At 41.9% G+C, this 19,853-nt stretch overlaps 1 protein-coding gene and 1 long non-coding RNA gene across 3 annotated transcripts in view; one reads left to right on the top strand and one right to left on the bottom strand.

The window, feature by feature from the left end:
- Positions 1 to 8,223, bottom strand: part of LOC118936606 — an 84,185-nt gene extending 75,962 nt beyond the window's left edge. Inside the window, exons 1-3 of the long non-coding RNA XR_005039944.1 lie at positions 8,141 to 8,223; positions 7,110 to 7,287; positions 2,370 to 2,475 (exon numbers count right to left, since the gene is read on the bottom strand). This is a non-coding gene — a long non-coding RNA (uncharacterized LOC118936606). The remainder of the gene's footprint in view (positions 1 to 2,369; positions 2,476 to 7,109; positions 7,288 to 8,140) is intronic.
- A 2,828-nt stretch (positions 8,224 to 11,051) lies between these two features.
- Positions 11,052 to 18,853, top strand: LOC110507357 (short stature homeobox protein 2). Of its 2 annotated transcripts, none has more exons than XM_021587298.2 (5): positions 11,052 to 11,623; positions 13,008 to 13,216; positions 16,113 to 16,170; positions 16,698 to 16,786; positions 17,332 to 18,853. In XM_021587298.2, exons 1-5 carry the CDS (start codon positions 11,377 to 11,379, stop codon positions 17,587 to 17,589), a joined length of 861 nt encoding a protein of 286 aa, XP_021442973.1. In that variant the 5' UTR covers positions 11,052 to 11,376; the 3' UTR covers positions 17,590 to 18,853. The 2 variants fall into 2 exon arrangements, with proteins under 2 accessions (XP_021442973.1, XP_021442972.1); XM_021587297.2 differs by having other exon boundaries at positions 11,055 to 11,623; positions 17,296 to 18,853.
- Positions 18,854 to 19,853: the final 1,000 nt, after the last annotated feature.

Raw genomic sequence — 19,853 nt, 5'->3', positions numbered from 1 at the left:
GTTGGAGCGGGTTTAGTTGAGTTCAGATAGACGTGTGCTCGGTGCCTAGCCATCCCCAGTGCACTGGAGCCGGAGCGGTGAACTGAGCCATGACACCTCTCCATATAACGTTGGCTGGGGGATCTGACTCCTCTGATCAAAGGGAATAAACATTAATGACTAATGGGTAATCTGCTACACATTTCGGGCGGGTTGATTGGCCGCCTCTGGGGTGATGGGGGAAAATCTCCTCTCTTCAAATTATTTTCTGATTGCAAAAAGAAAGAGGGAGTCGCTCTGGAATAGTAAACACATAAGAGCTTCATAGAGCATTATTCTTATTTCCTATATAGATTTTGTGTTTATACATAAAAGATTCTAAAGAAGGTAATAACCCCCTACCCGACCCAGCCAACTGTCCTAATCTTCTCCCCTGTAATATTTCTATGCAGCTGTTATTATTCTCATTCCTCTGAATAATATCCCTCTCGTCCCATCCTTTTTCTCCCCCCTCTCTCATATTCTATATCTCATGCCACGCGGGCGTCCCGGGTTCTGGTTCTGCGAGCGCCTCATATCCTGTCAGCGTATCAATCACAGGGGCCCTGTCCACTCAATCCACCTCTGATTTATCAGGTAGCCTCGACCCAAACCCTTTTAACGCGACAGTGACAGATAGCAGCCCAGACCATGGCAACCTGTTCCACTTAGCTCACACACACTAGGAGGCTTGGTGGGACTGTGACACGAACACCACCCCCCCCCCCACCCCAGGCAGCAGCACCCCCAGTATGTATGCATTTCGTCTACCCTGCCACACCACTGACTGTGTTTAGAGGTTGGGTTCAACCTGCATGAGATACACACACACAGATATGACAGATACAGTAGATAGATGTCGACTATTGATAATAATCGGGAACGTTATAGGCCTATTTGCGATACTTCCCACAATCAGTGGTGTGCGATCTGCCATTGAATCCATATAAACTGCAAACCCTGACATTTTCTTATAACTTTCATGAGTTTCCCCTTGCTTCATTCAGTGAACCCAACAGGTATGAATAGTTGAAGTTTGCGCTAATAGCAACTCGTGTACTAAGCAATTACCACAGGTGAAACGGTCCGTAGCTTGCTGCAGGTGCGTTTGCCCTGATGGACTGGCATCGCTGCAGATTGGCCATTGTCGAGACAGAAATTATGAAACGTATTCCCCACTTAACATTCAGGTTGCAGTGCCCCCTCCACCCCCCACCCTCACAGCTCTGCTTAAGCCGATTACAGGAGGCTTCCCTCTTTAATCGCATTGCTTCATTTGTTAACACAGAGATATCATCGACTGTAATTCCAAAATCTCCCTACTACTTTCATGTGAGACTGGCGTTAATGTCTGTTTGGTTTGGGGGGAGGTGTTGTTGTAATCAACGCTGTCGTTGGCGGAGCGTCACAAAAGAACATCTGTGGTTTGGCAGTGTGTGCATGTGTACATATGTATAAACAATGTCATTCTCCATGTAAGAAGGGCACCTCCACCCAATTAGGCTCCCCTGCTAGCTCTGACAGTCCAAAGTCTCTGTCACCAGTTTCCTTAATCACCGCCATCTCATCTAACCTAATGAATATATGAAACCGCTTCTTTGTGACTAAAACGGTTGGTCAATTCTTCTCTGTAGCCATACAACAAGTAAACAAGGGGCCTTGTGCACAATTAAATATGATAAAAACAGATTTAAACAGCAGAGTTGTTAATGACATGGACAACCATGCATAGAGCCTCCCCCATTGTGTGTCTCCCAGCCAACCAATGACAGTGACACAGAGACAGAAACAAAGACAGAGACAGAGAGAGAGAGAGAGAGAGAGTGTTTGTTTGTGTGTGTCATTAGCTGTCCCAGTAGTGAAAGAGTCACAGTCTCTTTAATGACAGCCTGCCATGTGATAATGGCCTTCGCCACCACAGCAAGCAAACCACACTGAGCTGCTGCTGCCTGCTTGGCTGGCACATACATACATACACACACACACTATCATGAACACACGTGCACGCATGCAAATGCACACCAAGTCCCTACAAATGTTGTTGTTTTTTGTTTGAGTATGTTTTGCTGTAAACAGCAAGCAAAATGGCAACATTCAGAGTGTGGTTGCTGGAACCAATCATGATCATTGTGAAATTGAGCCAAAAATAAGGGACAAACACAGAGTATGCGTACGCTGGAGAGAGTAGAGTATGGTGTGTGTGTGGTAGTCAGGCACCTATTGATAGCCAGCACCTGCTACTCGCAAACCTCATACCCACAAAACTACAGTAATTCCGCTGTAAACCCACTTGAGCCCTTCTCTCCCCCTACCAAGTCCCCCCATCCCCACTACCTCAGTCCCCATCATACCTGCGGGTGCGGCTGCATGTCCTATGGGAGCGGTTGGTCCTGCCTCGGTCTCCATCTCCGCTCCCTCCTCCTTCGGGACGAGCTGCTGTTGGACCGCCGCCTGCGTCTGACACACACACACACAGACACACACACACACCACATATCAACCCTCTGGCTCAGCCCTTCACACCCTCTCCCCTGTGCTTCCTCCCCAAGCAGTAGATCCTCTCTCATTCTCTGTGTTCTTACCCGTCTTTCACAACACGTTAGACTGAGTAACAGAGAAGACATGTCTCCCAGTCCCATCTCATACATAAATATATATCCCTCACAATCCTAATTTGTTGCGTTGTTAATTTCAGTAATCAAATCATTCCCTTATTACTTTCCATACCTAGCCCCCAAGAAGTGCCAGTGGCTGTTCATCGAATCATCAAGCCTTGCTGTCTTAACCACGTATCTTGGTGGTTTTGGACCAAAGTGGTGCTGACAGACACGCTGCTGCAGCCTTAGCGGGGTTGCAGTCAGCAGGGGCTGCAGTAAGCAAGGGCTGCAGTCAGCAGGGGCTGCAGTCAGCAGGGGCTGCAGTAAGCAAGGGATGCAGTCAGCAGGGGCTGCAGTCAGTAGGGGCTGCAGTAAGCAAGGGCTGCAGTCAGCAGGGGCTGCAGTAAGCAAGGGCTGCAGTCAGCAGGGGCTGTAGTAAGCAGGGGCTGCAGTAAGCAGGGGCTGCAGTAAGCAAGGGCTGCAGTCAGCAGGGGCTGCAGTCAGCAGGGGCTGCAGTCAGCAGGGGCTGCAGTCAGCAGGGGCTGCAGCCACGGAGCTCCTCAGCTGGGGCTGGGGCTTCCGACAGTGGTGTGGAACAAATGCTATTCTGTTTTGTAAACACTGCCGTTGCCTAAATGGCGCTCTGATTGATAGTGTGAAGCAGCGATCATTGGTGGGAGAGTATGTACATTTGAGGGGGGCTTGTCTGACTCTGAAACAGTTTGAGTAATATTCATTATTAACTATTCTCTTTCTATTTGTTTCTCTCCCGCACCAAATACTCACATATGCTTACTACTAAAAAAACAGGCCCTCTCCATTGGGAGCCCAGCAAGATAAGAGGGGAAGAGAAAAAAAACACTGAACAAATAATAGACGCTGAACTATCAAAACAAACTTGTTACTACTTACTGAGAGAGAAAGAGCACTGTATTACTATTCAACGGGTTGGTTGGATCACAGAGGCGGGTTGGTTCAGGAAGACGGCTTCCGTCGTGGCCCTGACTCAAGCACTTCAGACTCGCGTTCAGCAGAAGAAACGTCCAGGACAAGACATGTTATTTGAACTTGCAGTATATACACACACACAGGCGTGTGAAGATAATGGAACAAAACACGGCTGGTTCACAGAAAGAGAAAGACGCCGCTACGGCACATGAGAGGGAGGCTGCCTCTGCGCTCCGGCATGACGGAAGCCATCCAAGTGAATAGTGGGAGCAGGGTTGACATGTGCACCAACACTGACTGTGTGTTCGGTGTCAACTCAACGGAAAAGTGTGGGGGGAGCTATTTAATGCCTGGTGAACAGCTAGTGAACACTTGCTGCTCTTCACTGGAGACTTAGGGTAGCGGTTATCTTTACACACGTAGGGTGTGTCCCAAATAGCACCCTGTTCCCTATACGGCGCATTAATTTTGACCACTGGCCTATAGGGAGATGCAGACGTAGCCTCATACATGAAGGCCTAACTTAATCTATTGAACCTGGTATCTATTTTCAACCATTCCTTGGCCATGTCCGACTCCTTGATTTGACAGAAGCACTTCCTAGGCAGCTAATGAATGAGTGGGAAGACTGAAGGCTAATGGTTTAAACGGCTACAACCGGCCCCTCCCCACGCCACCCAGCCGGCCCCAGATCAGTGAGCTATTCTCTCAAGACCACCAATGATTTCCCATCACGCGTAATGGACCCTGACCAAAGCTCATAAATAATTACCATCAACCGGCCTTGTCTAAACGACTGCAGAGGGGAGTGTCAAGCGAGCGTGCGTTTGTAGGAGGCTGGGAGGGGGTTTATGTCCAGTATCTTCAGCAGGGACAGGGAAGATGGTTAAAATAAATGGGAAGATGGATGGAGCCAAATACAGGACCATTCTGGAAGAAAACCTGATGGAGTCTGCAAAAGACCTGAGACTGGGACAGAGATTTGTCTTCCAACAAGACAATGATCCAAAACATAAAGCAAAATCTACAATGGAATGGTTCAAAAATAAACATATCCAGGTGTTAGAATGGCCAAGTCAAAGTCCAGACCTGAATCCAATCGAGAATCTGTGGAAAGAACTGAAAACTGCTGTTCACAAATGCTCTCCATCCAACCTCACTGAGCTCGAGCTGTTTTGCAAGGAGGAATGGGAAAAAATTTCAGTCTCTCGATGTGCAAAACTGATAGAGACATACCCCAAGCGACTTACAGCTGTAATCGCAGCAAAAGGTGGCACTACAAAGTATTAACTTAAGGGGGCTGAATAATTTTGCACGCCCAATTTTTCAGTTTTTGATTTGTTAAAAAAGTTTGAAATATCCAATAAATGTCGTTCCACTTCATGATTGTGTCCCACTTGTTGTTGATTCTTCACAAAAAAATACAGTTTTATATCTTTATGTTTGAAGCCTGAAATGTGGCAAAAGGTCGCAAAGTTCAAGGGGGCCGAATACTTTCGCAAGGCACTGTAGGTCATCGAGAAGGTGAGCATAATCCCCCGCTCGCCTACTAGCAAATTTACACTCTCCTTGACCACTCAACCACTTATCGGTTTCTAGGTCATGGAGGAGAGTAGGACGGAGAAGTCACAGTGAGGACAGACTTTTGCCCAATTGAGAATCTCCCACTAGCAGACCACTGTGGGTACTTCCTTTTCCTTTTGTACTCACCAACACCACATCCACTACTTGTTACATTCAATTACACCACAAATAGGCTTGATGGTGAAGCTTAGAAGGCTCATTGACCACACAAATAACTTATTACTACATACAGTACCTGACAGACCAAACCGAATGTTGTTGAGGGCCAAGTTTGGCCTGCAAACCCCAATTTGGGCGGCCCTGCTCTATAGCAACAATAGTATAAAACCCTATCCCTCTACTCCACCATCCCCTCTATGAATCTCCCTCCCCTTCCCTTTAGCTGTCTGTGTAGTGATGGAGGACAGTGGGAGTAGCCTGATGAATGAAGTACTTTTTTGAAATCGGCCCTAATTAATCGGCCATTCCGATTTATCGGTCGACCTCTACTCTAGACAGCTAGCGGTCCGCGGCTACCAGATGGGCATTCAGAGGACATCGCGACGGAGGAGCCTGTTGAAAAAAACCCTCGGGCGGATTACGTCGGTAGTCCAGTCATGATGGATCGGCAGGGCTCCGTATCGGCAATAAAAGAGGTCCAGGCCAATTGGAAAAATAGGTATTGTAGCCCAAGGAGTGGCTGATGGACCTCTTTAGCTAGCCGGGATATGGGCCTAGCAGAGGCTAGTAGGTCATTTTTGGTGGCCTTTAACCAAAATAACCAAAAGATGTCACCTGCCCCCTTAAGGACGGGAGGTTACCATGTTAGCGCGACTCGAGTCATGTTTGTGCCTGTGAGATTGAGTCTGACTTGTAGAAGTGTTGTCTTCTCTTCCCTAGCAGATGAAACTCAAAACATAGAACAACAACCTAGCTTGTGAACAAACCAATGTACATATTCTAGAAACACAAGGACAAAGTCTCACTTCAGTAGACATTCGTTTCAAGTAAATTAGACCAACTTTTATGCCTGTGCGCAGCGCTTCTGCCAGGCAGTGTTGCAGCACGAGGGGGAATAGGCTATACAGGATTCGTAGTTCTTGACATTGTACGATTCATTTACAAGCAATGAAACGAAATGGCAGAAACACTTTGAAAACAGCTACTGCTGCATTCATTTTACTATAAATGTGATTATACTTGACTATTTTTATTCACAAATTTAAGTGAAATGCTTGCACTCTGGAGCCCTGACCACCCGCCAACGTGGCTGGTGAAATAGACATCTTACCCGGAAAATACCAACATCTACCCGCATTTGGCAGGTGTTAATTTTAGGCCCTGTCCGTCGACATTTCACAGAGATACGCTTGCATTAATTTTGAATGAATATGAAAAGCGTATACCAAAATGTGAAAATACTACATGTCAAAATGAATATCAATCTTCCCTCTACATTCTTTAACGCACTGCGGAGTTACCCATTGGTCTAAAGATGCATTTTGGATTGGACACCCTAAGTAGTAGCTCTATAAAGTAGTATTATCCTACTCAATTGACACCGTCTTTCAATAATTATTATTTTTAAATATATATTTTAAGGCACGTTTCATAAACATATTCGGGATAGCTAGCTAGATATGTAGATGGAGAGATAGAGGAGAGGGATACAGGAGACAAAGTGAGTGGCAGGACGGGGGGATCCAACCGCCGCCTCCACAGGCATATGTGGTGCGGAGATGATGGCACTACCACTAGACCAGCCCCTGTTACAGCTGATGATCCATTACACATTCAGTTTGCTCCTTTATTCATGCACCTCTGTTAGAAGGAGACAGTATACATGTTCCTCTAGTATTGTACACAGTTCAAGTACCATGCAGGTCTGTCCTTTCTTTCTGCCCTCCTATCTTTGCCAGTGTAGTATAGTAGTTAACTCATCTAACGGTCTCTGTATATTGTAGTATTTCTATATAGACCTACCTCCTGTCTCTGTCTCTGGAGCAGCTGCTGGACCTCTTTCTGTGGCTGGTCACCTGGCTACCGGAGGAGCTGGAGGAATAGGAGCGCCTTCCGTGATTTTCCTTCTTCTTCCTCCTGCTATGGCTGTCCTCCTAGCTGTCAGAGGAGTGGTGTCCCATTATCCCTCACTTCACTGGGTCTGGGAGAGGGAGAAAGCATAACAGCAGGAAAAAGGACGTCTTATTTAATTTAATCAAATCGTTATTCATTGATTTCTCAGACGAAACAGTAGGCCTACATCTAGCCGATTAAACTCAACGATTTACGATGGAGTTGAGCGGCGACTAGTGCGGGCTGACTGGAGTTGCGATGTCACATACAATGTTTTTTGTATATAAACTATTGATTTGAGCACCCAAAGAATAGCCTGCAATTACACATGACATTGTTCTGTGTAATTGCAGGCTATTATTTGGGTGCTCAAATCAGTCGTTTTAAAAGTTCCAGTCCACAGCTGTACTGTGGCGAGAGGCTACGTTGTTTAATGTCCCCATTCCTTCCTTCCTACAAGACTGACAAATAGCTGGCAAAATAACTTTTATATTCTGAATATACTTGTGCAATCAGTATGTCAAAGAGCTCGTTAGCTAACTTCAACTCGGCTCCACCTGCCTTAAGAGAGCGTGGACAGAATGTAAACAATGAACTTACATTATCATAGCGCTAACTAGCGACAGTTTACGCTATCAAGCATAATGGCTAGCTTTGCATTCCCAAATAATTGTTGAAATAGCTACCGTTTATGCATGTGTTAAAAATATACTGTGAAGTTTTCATTTTCAGGTTATAGCATGCAGGCAGAATTTGCCATTTCAAGACTGCTGGTATGCTAGCTATCGTGTTAGCTTTAGTTTGCAGCGAAGCACAGCTGACTAACTTATAGGCATTTTTGTGTTACGGTAAATAGCTACAACGTTGTTACCAGCATTGATGTATTTCAAACATTACTTATACAGTGACTGTAAATTTGGGGGAAAAACAACAATTCATACCAGGTATCATGCGACAAATATTCCTCCTTCATTTGAAAACCACTCGAAATACACCACCATGCACTGCTCAAAAGACTAAACTAGTAGATCGAGAGCACATCGATTGAAGAACGCTCGGATGAAACACGCAGGCAAGAGAATCTATAACAGAGCTATCGTTCGTATGTCTCTCAATCAATGATCTCTATGCTACTCTTGTCATATTTTACAATTGTGTATGTTTAGCCTATATTTCGTGAAGTTGCATAACTTTTGTTACGTTATATCGTATATAGCCTAGGCTATGGGAAACAGTAGCATGAAGTTGTAGGCCTATAATAAAACGGTCATTTTTTTATTTTGAGATATTATGAGTGTAAAATAAACTGTGAATGCCGAATAATCTCCGAATTGGTTATAATTGCAAATCTTACTGCTCATGTCATTTGAGGAAAATGTAGACTTGTAGACCTATCAGACCTGCAATTAGTCTACATTTTAATAATTTAGCAGACGCTGTTATCCAGAGCGATTTACAGTTAGTGCATTCATTTTAAGATAGTTTGGTGGGACAACCACATATCACAGTCCAATCACATATTTGGCGCCTCACATAGAATATAAATTATCATTAGGCATATTTCAAAGGAATATCACCCACACTCTCACTCTGATTCGGCACTGAAGTATTTCTAGGCTAATCAGATTTCACGCAACTTGACGCATTAGGACTTGAAGTCAATTATAGAGCAGATAGGCTAAAGCAAAGTACCATTTCTTTGTTTTTTTGTCTTGCTTTATGGTTAAGGTTGTCGCGTTACATTCAAATAGTACGATATGAAAGCCATGTCAATGATGTCAGACTATTCCAAGTTTCTTCTTATAACCTACTTTAACAAAGGATTCTTCCCAAATAGACTACCTATTAAATAAACGAGAGAAAGCATTTGGGGTTGCTTGAAGAACATTCGTATGTGCACCCCATGCATTTGCTCTCATTAGGCCTACTTTGAATTAATAATAATAATTTGATAGGTTTAGGAGTAATTTAAGCCTAACATGTATTGTGCTAGAATTAATTGAATAGAAATGTTGCTCTTTGGTCCACAGGTTTTGTCTTCACGCGCGCAACACGCACACACACATACAAACACACATACGCAAAAGGCACACATACCCACATACACACACAAAGGGAGCATATCATTTTTGGGGGGTTGATTATCCATTTAGGCCTATTAGAGTGAATACAGGTTATATAGCATATAAACTCCTAAAATACCATAGGCCTAGTCTAAATAAATGTCCGATAGCCAATAGTTTTCTTGTTTCTCGGTTTTCCTATGTTAAAACTTTAACTCGGAGATGGTTCCATGGTAGTTTACGTATGCGGAATACTAACTTTTTATTAACTTATTGGAAAGGGTGTTCTATTAGTAGCCTAACCTTTACGACATCCCACGTTGAAATGGATCGAACATGTTTATCTTTGCAATTGATAGAACTTAAACTACTAAAGTGTGTAGGTCTTTGTACTTATTGTGATATAAATAGCAGGTTACAGATTAATTTAAATTATCTAGCCTAATAGCAGCCTATAATTTCTGCTGCTTTCAGAGGCCGCAGAAAAATAATTAATGCCTAAGGTTCAAGAGCGGAGACATCATTAATTTTTAATAAGAGGAATTGTTCGAGCCTGTGTGTGGAAAAAATATTTATATAGATTATCAATAAACGCGCTTTAATTTTGCATCAAATTTACAAGTGATAGCCTATCATACAGCTGTATCCCATCCCATTCCGGCTTATATTTAGCCTTTTTCAGTTCACTTAATTGCTTTGTCCCCACGGCATCCAGTAACCTTCACCGTAAATGAACCATTGTTTATTTATTTTGCAAATGTGCAATAATTTCAATAGGCAGTCAACTTAAGAAACCATAATTAACACGCCCAATGGCAACGCATCACATGAAAAGCTTTAATTAAACGTTTAGTTGCTGTTTAACATTCTAATGGCGTGAGAAAGTCTATCGAGATTTGATATTAAGCAATATAGTTTCCCTAATGACTTCAGATTAATATAATTGCTGATTTAAAATGTAAATACATTATCTAATAAATTAAGACAAAAATGTGAGATCAGTTTTATCATTTCAGTTGTCATCTGAAGACATTTGAAGAACAAAAACTATTGATCATAATTATCTGGTCATTCATAGCCTCAATTAAAAACAGGCTTGTAAAAAACTAAATCAAAATCGAATAATGAATTATGCTATCTTCCAAATCATGGGAGAAATATGTATTACTTTTATCATTTGTATTATTATTATCATTATTATTATGATTACTATTGTTATTGTTATTATTATTATTATTGTGATTATTATTAATATGATAGCTGCTTATCAAATTATTGTTCTTACAAATTACACACCACAAATTACTAACAAGTAACATATACAAACTATCAACATGCAGAATAGTTTATCTGTTATTGCTTCAACTATGTGTTTATTTGCTGTTATTTGAGCAGAAAACATTGTTCAAACGCGTTATCGTTGCATGTGAGTCAAGGTGAGTGTCTGGCTACGGTGAGCCTCCACCAAGCATCCCAGTTGGTCCTCTCTTTACCTTTCTCTCTCCGTATCACTGTCGCTGTCTCTTTTTTTCCCAGATCACAGAGATTTGGAGGAAGCTCCGTTATGTGCTCCCCGCACGAGCTTGTCATTTTCAGTTTTAGCCACACCCCTGCAGAAATCCTGCCCATCTCCCTGGTGTTTAAAAAACTAATTCAGGACAATAGCAACGAATCCACGCTTAATTAAATTAATTAGTCCTTCTTGTCAATCTTGGATTAATGGCCAATAGCAACCTCGTAAGAATGATGTGAAATCTGAAGGGCTGCTAATCTGTTTTTCGATGCTGTCAGTACAGGCGAAGGGAAGGGGGCTCATCCCGGCATCCTGAGGGGAGGTAATTTGCACAGATCAAGGGGCAGGCGTTGCAAAGTATAAATACTGTGACTTCAATAGCGGATCACCAGCAGGTTGGAACTCCGCAGCAAGAAGAATTTGTCGAGATCTTATACATTTAGCTGCAGCACGAGATCCAGAGTTGGCAACAACATCACCTTGCATTTAGGTCGTCTAAAATAAACACTCTTGATGTCTTAAACTGTTGTGGAACTGAGAGAGAGAGAGAACGAGAGAGCGAGAGTGAGAGACCAAGACGAGGAGATTTTTTGGAGCAGTGATGGAAGAACTTACCGCGTTTGTGTCGAAGTCTTTTGATCAGAAAGTGAAGGAAAAGAAGGAAGTGATCACGTACAGGGAGGTGCTGGAGACCGGATCCGCGCGAGCCAGGGAGGGTCTCGCCAGCGATCCGAATCGCGAGGAAATGAACGATATCGCTCGGGTAGACGCGCGATCGCCAGGCAGGGAACCGGACATGCTGGGGCCAGAGAGAACCAGGGATGTGGGAAGCCCGAAACTGATCGATGGTAAACTAGCCTCCAGCTATGCGTTCATACGGTTTTCTTATGCGATGTACTATAATGCAACTGCTTTGAGGTTAAACAAAGTCAACATCTTTTTGAATTATGCTCTAACGTTCATACTTTGGGAATACCCCGTGCGCTAACTTTGACAAACATGTCACCGGCCTAGTCAAAGAACATATCCTTGCATGCTTTTGTGTATATCGCAGGGGGAAAAACAAATGAAGGTGTTGCTTCTATAAGTTGGTATACGTTTATATGCCTACGTGCATGTTTTAGCACTCTTTTGTATTTTGAATGTTGCCCAATTACAAGTTTAGCTTCATGTGACTGTGAGGGACACTAAAAGTAATCTTACGTTTATAGCCTAGTTGTTGTCATAATGTGTAGTGGCTGTGTAATGCAATGTTGAGTGTAATACCAGGTCCACAATTGAATTAGGTAGGTCTATCCGGTTAAGTGCTTTTCTGTCTGAAGAGAAATGGTATAGCATGCTTTTAAAAGATAAACGCATTTATTTTGGAATTATCAAGTCCACAATTGGACCATGGCTGGTCACTGTGTAACCCCATCTGAAACGCGATATAATTTCAGTAACAAGAAACAATGTGTTGTATTGAGATATTCATCAACCGCATACAGACAAAAAGGCTGGGAGAAAAGATGGCTATTTAAATGATCCAATAACACAAAAAATCAACAGGCCTAGCAGAAATTATTCATATTAATGTATTTATGTTTTTCATACATGTTCTCTAATCATTTAATTGGATTATGTCATCAGTAATTATGCATCCTAATCATAATAATAATAATAATATTAATTGGAATAGGTATTTTCGCTATATTGACTATCATATTGATCACTAATTGCATTGGCCTAGATCAAACAAATAGCCTAATGTTGCATTAGCTGGGATGGTAATCTTTTACGTCTTCAAATGTTAATAATCAGTCGTTTCACTTTATACAACCGTGGAGAATGACATTGGGCAGATACAATTAGATAAATCCCACACTTGCACAACGGGTAGGCCTATACCTTAGTACAAATCATATCATAGCCATTACAATACAATTGTAGTGACATCATGAACAATATAAACCGAGCTGCTGGTCCTATATCCTAAACAGGAAAACACGAGCTATGATAAGCGATAGGACATCCAACAGTGAGCACCTCAATGCATATTTATAAGGAGTTAACAATTGAGGACCTTTCTGTAGGACTACAAAACATCCGAAGCTGATATTGGTGTAATGCTTGGGAGGATGGATCCACATGTTCGCTTTAGGAAGGTCGTTGTGTGATGCCTCCTCCTCTACCCTTGTATAGCTGAGGCCTTTTTACTCACCCTCATTCATTTGCTGCTACCCTTCTCTGTAGGTACCACGCACATGAAAGAGAGAAAAGAGGACACAAAGCAAATGGAGGACGAGGCACAGACTAAAATCAAGCAGAGGAGAAGTCGGACTAACTTTACACTGGAGCAATTGAACGAGCTAGAGCGGCTTTTCGATGAGACCCACTATCCAGATGCCTTCATGCGGGAGGAGCTGAGCCAGCGGCTAGGGCTGTCCGAGGCTCGAGTACAAGTAAGGGGCTCTCTATCTTCTTTAGGTTTGTTGTCTATGTGTAAAGATGTCGTGTGTTGCTCATATTAGGAATATTTGACAAAAGAGAACCCGATGTCTAGAGGAAACAGTTGTCCTCATGTTCTCGACTATACTTTTACGCACAGAGGGAAACCATGTACCACTACCGGTCTCTTGAGAATGGGGTTTATTTACATGCTTCTTGTGGCTTTTTTTGGGGGGGGGGGGGGGGGGGGGGCATAGCACCATTCTAGAAAGTTACACTATAAACAATTGATCAACATTTTATAGTTGATGTATTTGGCTATCAAGAAAACTAAAACTGAAATGTTAAAATGGATGAAATCTGATTTTCTGAATATGCTGTGTTTCTCTCTCTCTCTGTGTGTCTGTGTGTGTGTGTGTGTGTGCGCGCGCGCGCGTGTGTGTGAGCGAGAGAGAATAAAGAAAGAAAGAGTGAGAATAAAGAAAGAGAGTTATTCCATGTAAAAAAGAATAACGCTGTACAGTGTATCTCAATGAAGGCCTATAATCTTGTCATATATGTAGGCCTATCGTGCAAACCACATTGTGCCAAGTTTCAGATTACAATTTTGTTTAAAAAAATATTATTATACGATCAATTTAATTTTAAATCAGACATTCAAAATCCTGTAGAAAACAAACACAATATTTGTCCCCACTTTGTTAGTAACCTATATGTTGCTCGCACGAGATACATCTGTCTTGTATTTTTTCCACCGGGAAAGACCATCTGTACTACTGAAACCCAATAAGCCGTTTCGGAGAGGGGGGGACGTCAGTCTCTGTGTAACCGGAGAAGAGTGACTGAGCCGAGCAATGACAATGAACATAGACATCGGTTCTGATCTGATTTATCAAACCCCATAATATCTTATTTCAGCCTCTTTCATCCCTTATGCATCGGCCCAGGGAGACGACGGAGCGAGTATTTATTCACTGAATATGTCGGTTCTTTCTAAAATATCATAAAACGAGCCAAAAAGACCTCCCTCCCCCATAAAAGTTAAAGCAAGCGCTTTTTGCAACGTATCCCGGCGAGAGTTGGAATTTTACCAAGGCGTATTGTGTCACAAGCAAGGCGAGTGCAAGGAGCACAGCTCGAGGATTTACATAAATTATGTATTATTTTCTTCCCAAATCAAGATCTGCTGCTTTTTCTATTTTCAGTACATGATGTAAACGACCATGCGATTCATTGGGCCCTTTTCTAGCCACAGTTGCATGCAGGGATGAAATTACCATTTCCGGCACAAAGGCCAATTTATTTTTGTTTTAAAGTAGCAACGTCTTTGCTTACTTCGCGGTGGGCTATTTGCTTCTGTTTTCAGTCTACGTAAAGATTTATAATAAAATCAATAAGACACGAGATGTGTGTTATATTGCATTGTTGCACAGACCCACTGGCTCCAGGTCATCTACAAGTCCATGCTAGGTAAAGCTCCGCCTTATCTCAGTTCACTGGTTACGATGGCAACACCCATCCGTAGCACGCGCTCCAGCAGGTGTATCTCACTGATCATCCCTAAAGCCAACACCTCATTTGGCCGCCTTTCGTTCCAGTTCTCTGCTGCCTGTGACTGGAACGAATTGCAAAAATCGCTGAAGTTGGAGACTTTTATCTCCCTCACCAACTTCAAACATCTGCTATCTGAGCAGCTAACCGATCGCTGCAGCTGTACATAGTCTATTGGTAAATAGCCCACCCATTTTCACCTACCTCATCCCCATACTGTTTTTATTTATTTTTATTTTTCTGCTCTTTTGCACACCAATATCTCTACCTGTACATAACCATCTGATCATTTATCACTCCAGTGTTAATCTGCATAATTGTAATTATTTGCCTACCTCATGCCTTTTGCACACAATGTATATATAGACTCCCCTTTTTTTCTACTGTGTTATTGACTTGTTAATTGTTTACTCCATGTGTAACTCTGTGTTGTCTGTTCACACTGCTATGCCTTATCTTGGCCAGGTCGCAGTTGCAAATGAGAACTTGTTCTCAACTAGCCTACCTGGTTAAATAAAGGTGAAATAAAAAAAAAATTAAAAAAAAATTGTTGACACGGCTACGTGGTCAAAATATGAGGATGGCGCTTACGACATATTGATAGACTTATCAATATAATTTCCATTCTGTCCATGATGCGCTCTGTGCAGGAGAATTGGTAATCTGTGTTGTGGGCTAATTTATCCACAGCTTTGTAGGGGATTCAAAGTAGATTATCATAGTAATGAGACGCCTTATCTCCGTTCCAAGATAGCCTACTCCTCGGAACATTATGCTTTTAAAGAACAGACATAAAGGAAAAGAGCTATCCTCAGAAATAGCTTTGTGTAGGGCGTGTTATGGCGGTAATTAAACGAAACTGTAAAGCATTTAAATGCTTCAGTAACATAGATTTTCCTGCAGATTAAGGTAATTAATTTCACCAGCCATTAATGAGAGAGCGCTTTTCTCAGATCACGTTGCTCAGATGTCCAAAGCCGTAATCACTTAATGCTATCCGATATCAGAGAAGCAATTCGGTTCTTCTGGGACGCTAATCTATAGAAAGATGAAACCAGTGCTGAGAAGGTAATTTATTTTGATCAAATATAGCCTGCAAATGTCAAACAAGTGTGTTTACACAGCTATAATATGATAATAACATTCCCCCTTTTCGTTGTGGTCTACTTTCTTACGTTGTATTTAGCCAGCCCCCTTGTACATGTAATAATTAAAATCTGGTGTTAAGCGTGCGCATTAATATTTCAGGGCTCCTTTGGGATATTGTTTTTCTGCGGTTGTTGTCATTTTGAGCGGAATTACACATGCCCTCACAAGCAGCTGCCAATCACGGTCACTAATTAATTTCTCTCCCCGCAGGTTTGGTTTCAGAACCGGAGGGCCAAATGCAGAAAGCAGGAGAATCAGTTACACAAAGGTGCGTTTTTATTCTTTGTCCATCTGCAATATCCTATTTTACGCGTCGTGATAATAATGGTTTACATTTGGAAAGGGTTACAAGAACATATTTGAAAACCATAACCATCAAGGGTGCCTACAAATTAAAATTCACCAAATGCACAACAACAAATGCTTTCCAACCCTGTTCCTGGATAGCTTCCGTCCTGTAGGTTTCCACTCCAACCCTAATCTAGCGCACATGATTCTAATAATTAGCTGGTTAATAAACTGAATCAGGTTAGTTACAAATGGGTTTGGATTGAAAACATACAGGACGGTAGCTCTCCAGGAACAGGGTTGTAGAGTCTTGCTACAGGCTATATGGTGCAAAAAAATCAATAGCGTTTGAATGGCAGTAGGCTCCCTGAATCGTTATCCTGATGTGCTATTTGCACTCCATTATTTTGGATAATGGAATTGTTTGTTGTTTCCGGAGTATACATATTTGCCTCAATTATAATCTGGAGACTATTTCCCTTACAGATGTCCTATCTTTTTTTCCAGGAGTTCTCATTGGAGCCGCGAGTCAGTTTGAAGGTTGTCGCGTAGCGCCATATGTCAACGTGGGGGCCTTACGGATGCCATTCCAACAGGCAAGTTACTTTGAAGCGTGCAGTCTTTGACTAAACCAATCACCAGACTGCTGTCTTGGCACGGGCCTTGTCCAAGTGGTATGGGACAACAGTGTTCCAATAATAGTGTGTTACAAAAATCTTATTCAGATAATCCTATAAGGCCTTTTAGGCTTGTTATCAGACCCTCAAGTGAATACCCATTGTAGCCTATGCCACATATTAATAGAAAATCCCCCCCAGTCGTTAGAGATTCTTAAATTGTGTCCTCAAGTTTTAATACTGACTTTTGATTCAATTGACATAGTGTGTTTTATGTCGGCTTGCATTCAACAATATGGATCAACAGGGTTGGATTCAATTCCATCTCAATTCCATCTGAAAGGGCCATTTTCAAATTCATATCATCGGATCTTGTAATTGAAATGTAATTGGACCCAATGAATACTTTATGAAATTTATACAAGACAGCCTTCCACAAGTTAGCTAATATGTTTCTCCCCTCTCTTCCCCCATCCGTGCGTCCGTAGGATAGTCATTGCAACGTGCCGCCCTTCTCCTTTCAGGTCCAGGCGCAACTGCAGTTGGACAGCGCGGTGGCCCACGCGCACCATCACCTGCACTCTCACCTGGCAGCGCACGCCCCTTACATGATGTTTCCGGGCCCGCCATTTGGTTTGCCCTTGGCTACGCTCGCGGCTGAATCCGCCTCTGCTGCCTCGGTTGTGGCCGCAGCTGCAGCCGCCAAAAACACCAACAAAAACTCCAGTATTGCAGATCTGAGACTCAAGGCCAAAAAACACGCGGCAGCTCTGGGACTGTGACTAGGCGTGCAACAAGGTGTATATGGCGTCTAAAAAGGCCTACATTATTGACTTGAGAGTCATCAACAACGCAGAGGCATCAAAACAAAAAATGCTTTACAAAGTGAAAGCAAGGACATATATGTTTTTTTGTTTGTTTTTTAAACGAAGGACATCATGTATAACTATAGAAAATAGGCTATTTATGAGATAAAAACAAAGATAGACTGTGAAATCGATAATAAAGGGCGGGAGTTGATATAGGCTACGTCTTCACAAATGCCACGTGGTAACTGCACCAACGTGAAACTAGGGTGGAGGTGTCAACGAGCAAGATTTCCAAGAGGAACGATGCCGCATGGGACGTTCGACTCTTTGTGAAACAAGGAGAACTATTCTGCGTTGTTTTTCATTATTAGGCTATGTTATTTCCTTTTGACACTATAGAGGCTGGCCTCGTTATATTTCAAAAACGTGTTCACTGTAAAGGAAACAGCGGATGTTCGTGAACGAATAGAGACAACAACAACAAAAAATACACTTATGTGACAGGTTTTTTTCTGTTATTTTTCTTGTCCAAATGAAAACTCCTCTGCAGTGTTGCATGAATGTCTTTCCTCACAGATGACGTTATTTGAGTCGGTTCCATTTCACTCTCGTGCTCTCCCTCCGTGGACAGCAGACAGACAGACAGACACTCCGAGGACCTGATGAAGCTCTCACTTCAATGTCACAGTATTTGGATTTCGTGGCTTCTAGACGTGTCAGGATGTGTGGAATTCAGACATTTGCCCGAAAATGTTACATTATTTTGCGAATGGTGAACTTCCGTTAGTCTATGTTTTATACAATGCAATGGAGTGCATTTGCGAGTGATTCGACCTACTGAAAGCGCAATATATGTCACATGTTAAGAATGACAAAATATTTGGTCAATAATTGCAGTAGGCTATATGTGAGACGGTACGGAGCACATGTAAAATATGTTAATACACAAGAAACATGCATTATTTTTTGTTATTTTGTGGCTTATGAGTGCATTGTGAGAGCATTTTTGTTTTCTATTTTACTGTCTTTCCGTGTGTAAAAATCATGTGCATTCTGTAGGCTATGTAATGTTGATGTTTTTATAACAGTAAAAGTGAACGTAGCCCCTACCTGAGGCACGGATTTCTAAAAATATCATAGAAATTCTTATACTTTTTTCATCACTTATGTGAAACGTGAACTCACCTGAACAACATGTTTTCGGTTCATAGAATAAATCAACTGAAGTTTCTTTTTATGATAGCCTCTGTTTACATTATTTTTTCATTCAAATGTGTCTCATGTGTGGGGTGTAGCCTAGTTTCGATGGATAAACTTGTTACAAAATATATTAATTTCATATGATTATTGCTGTATTATTCCATATTATTTTTGCACAAAGGGTATTATTACAATTATTATAATGGGCTAAGATGCATTATTATTATTTAGTCTACTACTTCTGCTACTACCATTGATTGTATTCAGGTTGTAGGCCTTGCCTACACAGACTTATGGAAGGCTACATAAATGATTCATGTTTCGATATATTTGATCCAGTTGTGTCAGGCCCGTTTAGCCACGTGTTATTTTTTTTCTCAGGATCATGGACATCTTTGTCATAGTCCCTAACCTTTCCAAACCAGTACATTATTCAAAATGTTTTGTTACATTTCAGACCTCTGTGGAAAAGGTGTCAAATATCGCATTGAAGACGATAGTAAAATGCTTATAGAATATTACAAGTCCATTGAATACACGGAAAAATCCCGAAAAGACACGAAGACTGTTTGATGGCGTGTAATGATGGTGTGTAATGATAATGTGTAATGCCGGTGTGGTGATGTAGCTGTTTCGGGAACTTTTCACTGGTCTAGCCTTACAGTTGTCTCTTATGTAAGGCCAGCTCGTTTTTACACACATCATTACATTTCCAATAATTGCTTTATTCCAGATGCTTTCAAAATGCTTTCAAAATATACCATAGGCTACATTTGAAATAGGTTCTTTGTTTTTGGAATTAGGCTACCATTTAAATATCAATTTGAGAATTATTTTATGGTGAGCAAAATCATTATTGTCTATTAGGCCACTGTTTGGCATGACGCTCAGATGAATTCGTTTCGTTTTTAATTCCAAACACTTGTACAGACAGATTGGAAATGTCTACACAGTTTAATATGGTTCATTGAGACTGCGCGTCATGCATAGAGACCCCTTGACTTCCAGAGCAAATTGGCCTGACTTGTTTCCGGACA

This window comes from Oncorhynchus mykiss, chromosome 27, assembly GCF_013265735.2.
Source record: "Oncorhynchus mykiss isolate Arlee chromosome 27, USDA_OmykA_1.1, whole genome shotgun sequence".
Classification (NCBI taxonomy): domain Eukaryota; kingdom Metazoa; phylum Chordata; class Actinopteri; order Salmoniformes; family Salmonidae; genus Oncorhynchus; species Oncorhynchus mykiss.
Note: the sequence above shows the minus strand (reverse complement) of the source record. Positions and strands in the feature narration are given on the sequence as shown.

Bases quoted from the DNA above. Each gene is read 5' to 3' on its own strand.
- LOC110507357 (XM_021587297.2), top strand. From the start codon at position 11,377: ATGGAAGAACTTACCGCGTTTGTGTCGAAGTCTTTTGATCAGAAAGTG. The intron at 13,217-16,112 runs GTAAGGGGCTCT...CTCTCCCCGCAG, and splicing joins TGTCCGAGGCTCGAGTACAA to GTTTGGTTTCAGAACCGGAG. The intron at 16,787-17,295 runs GCAAGTTACTTT...GTGCGTCCGTAG, and splicing joins TACGGATGCCATTCCAACAG to GATAGTCATTGCAACGTGCC.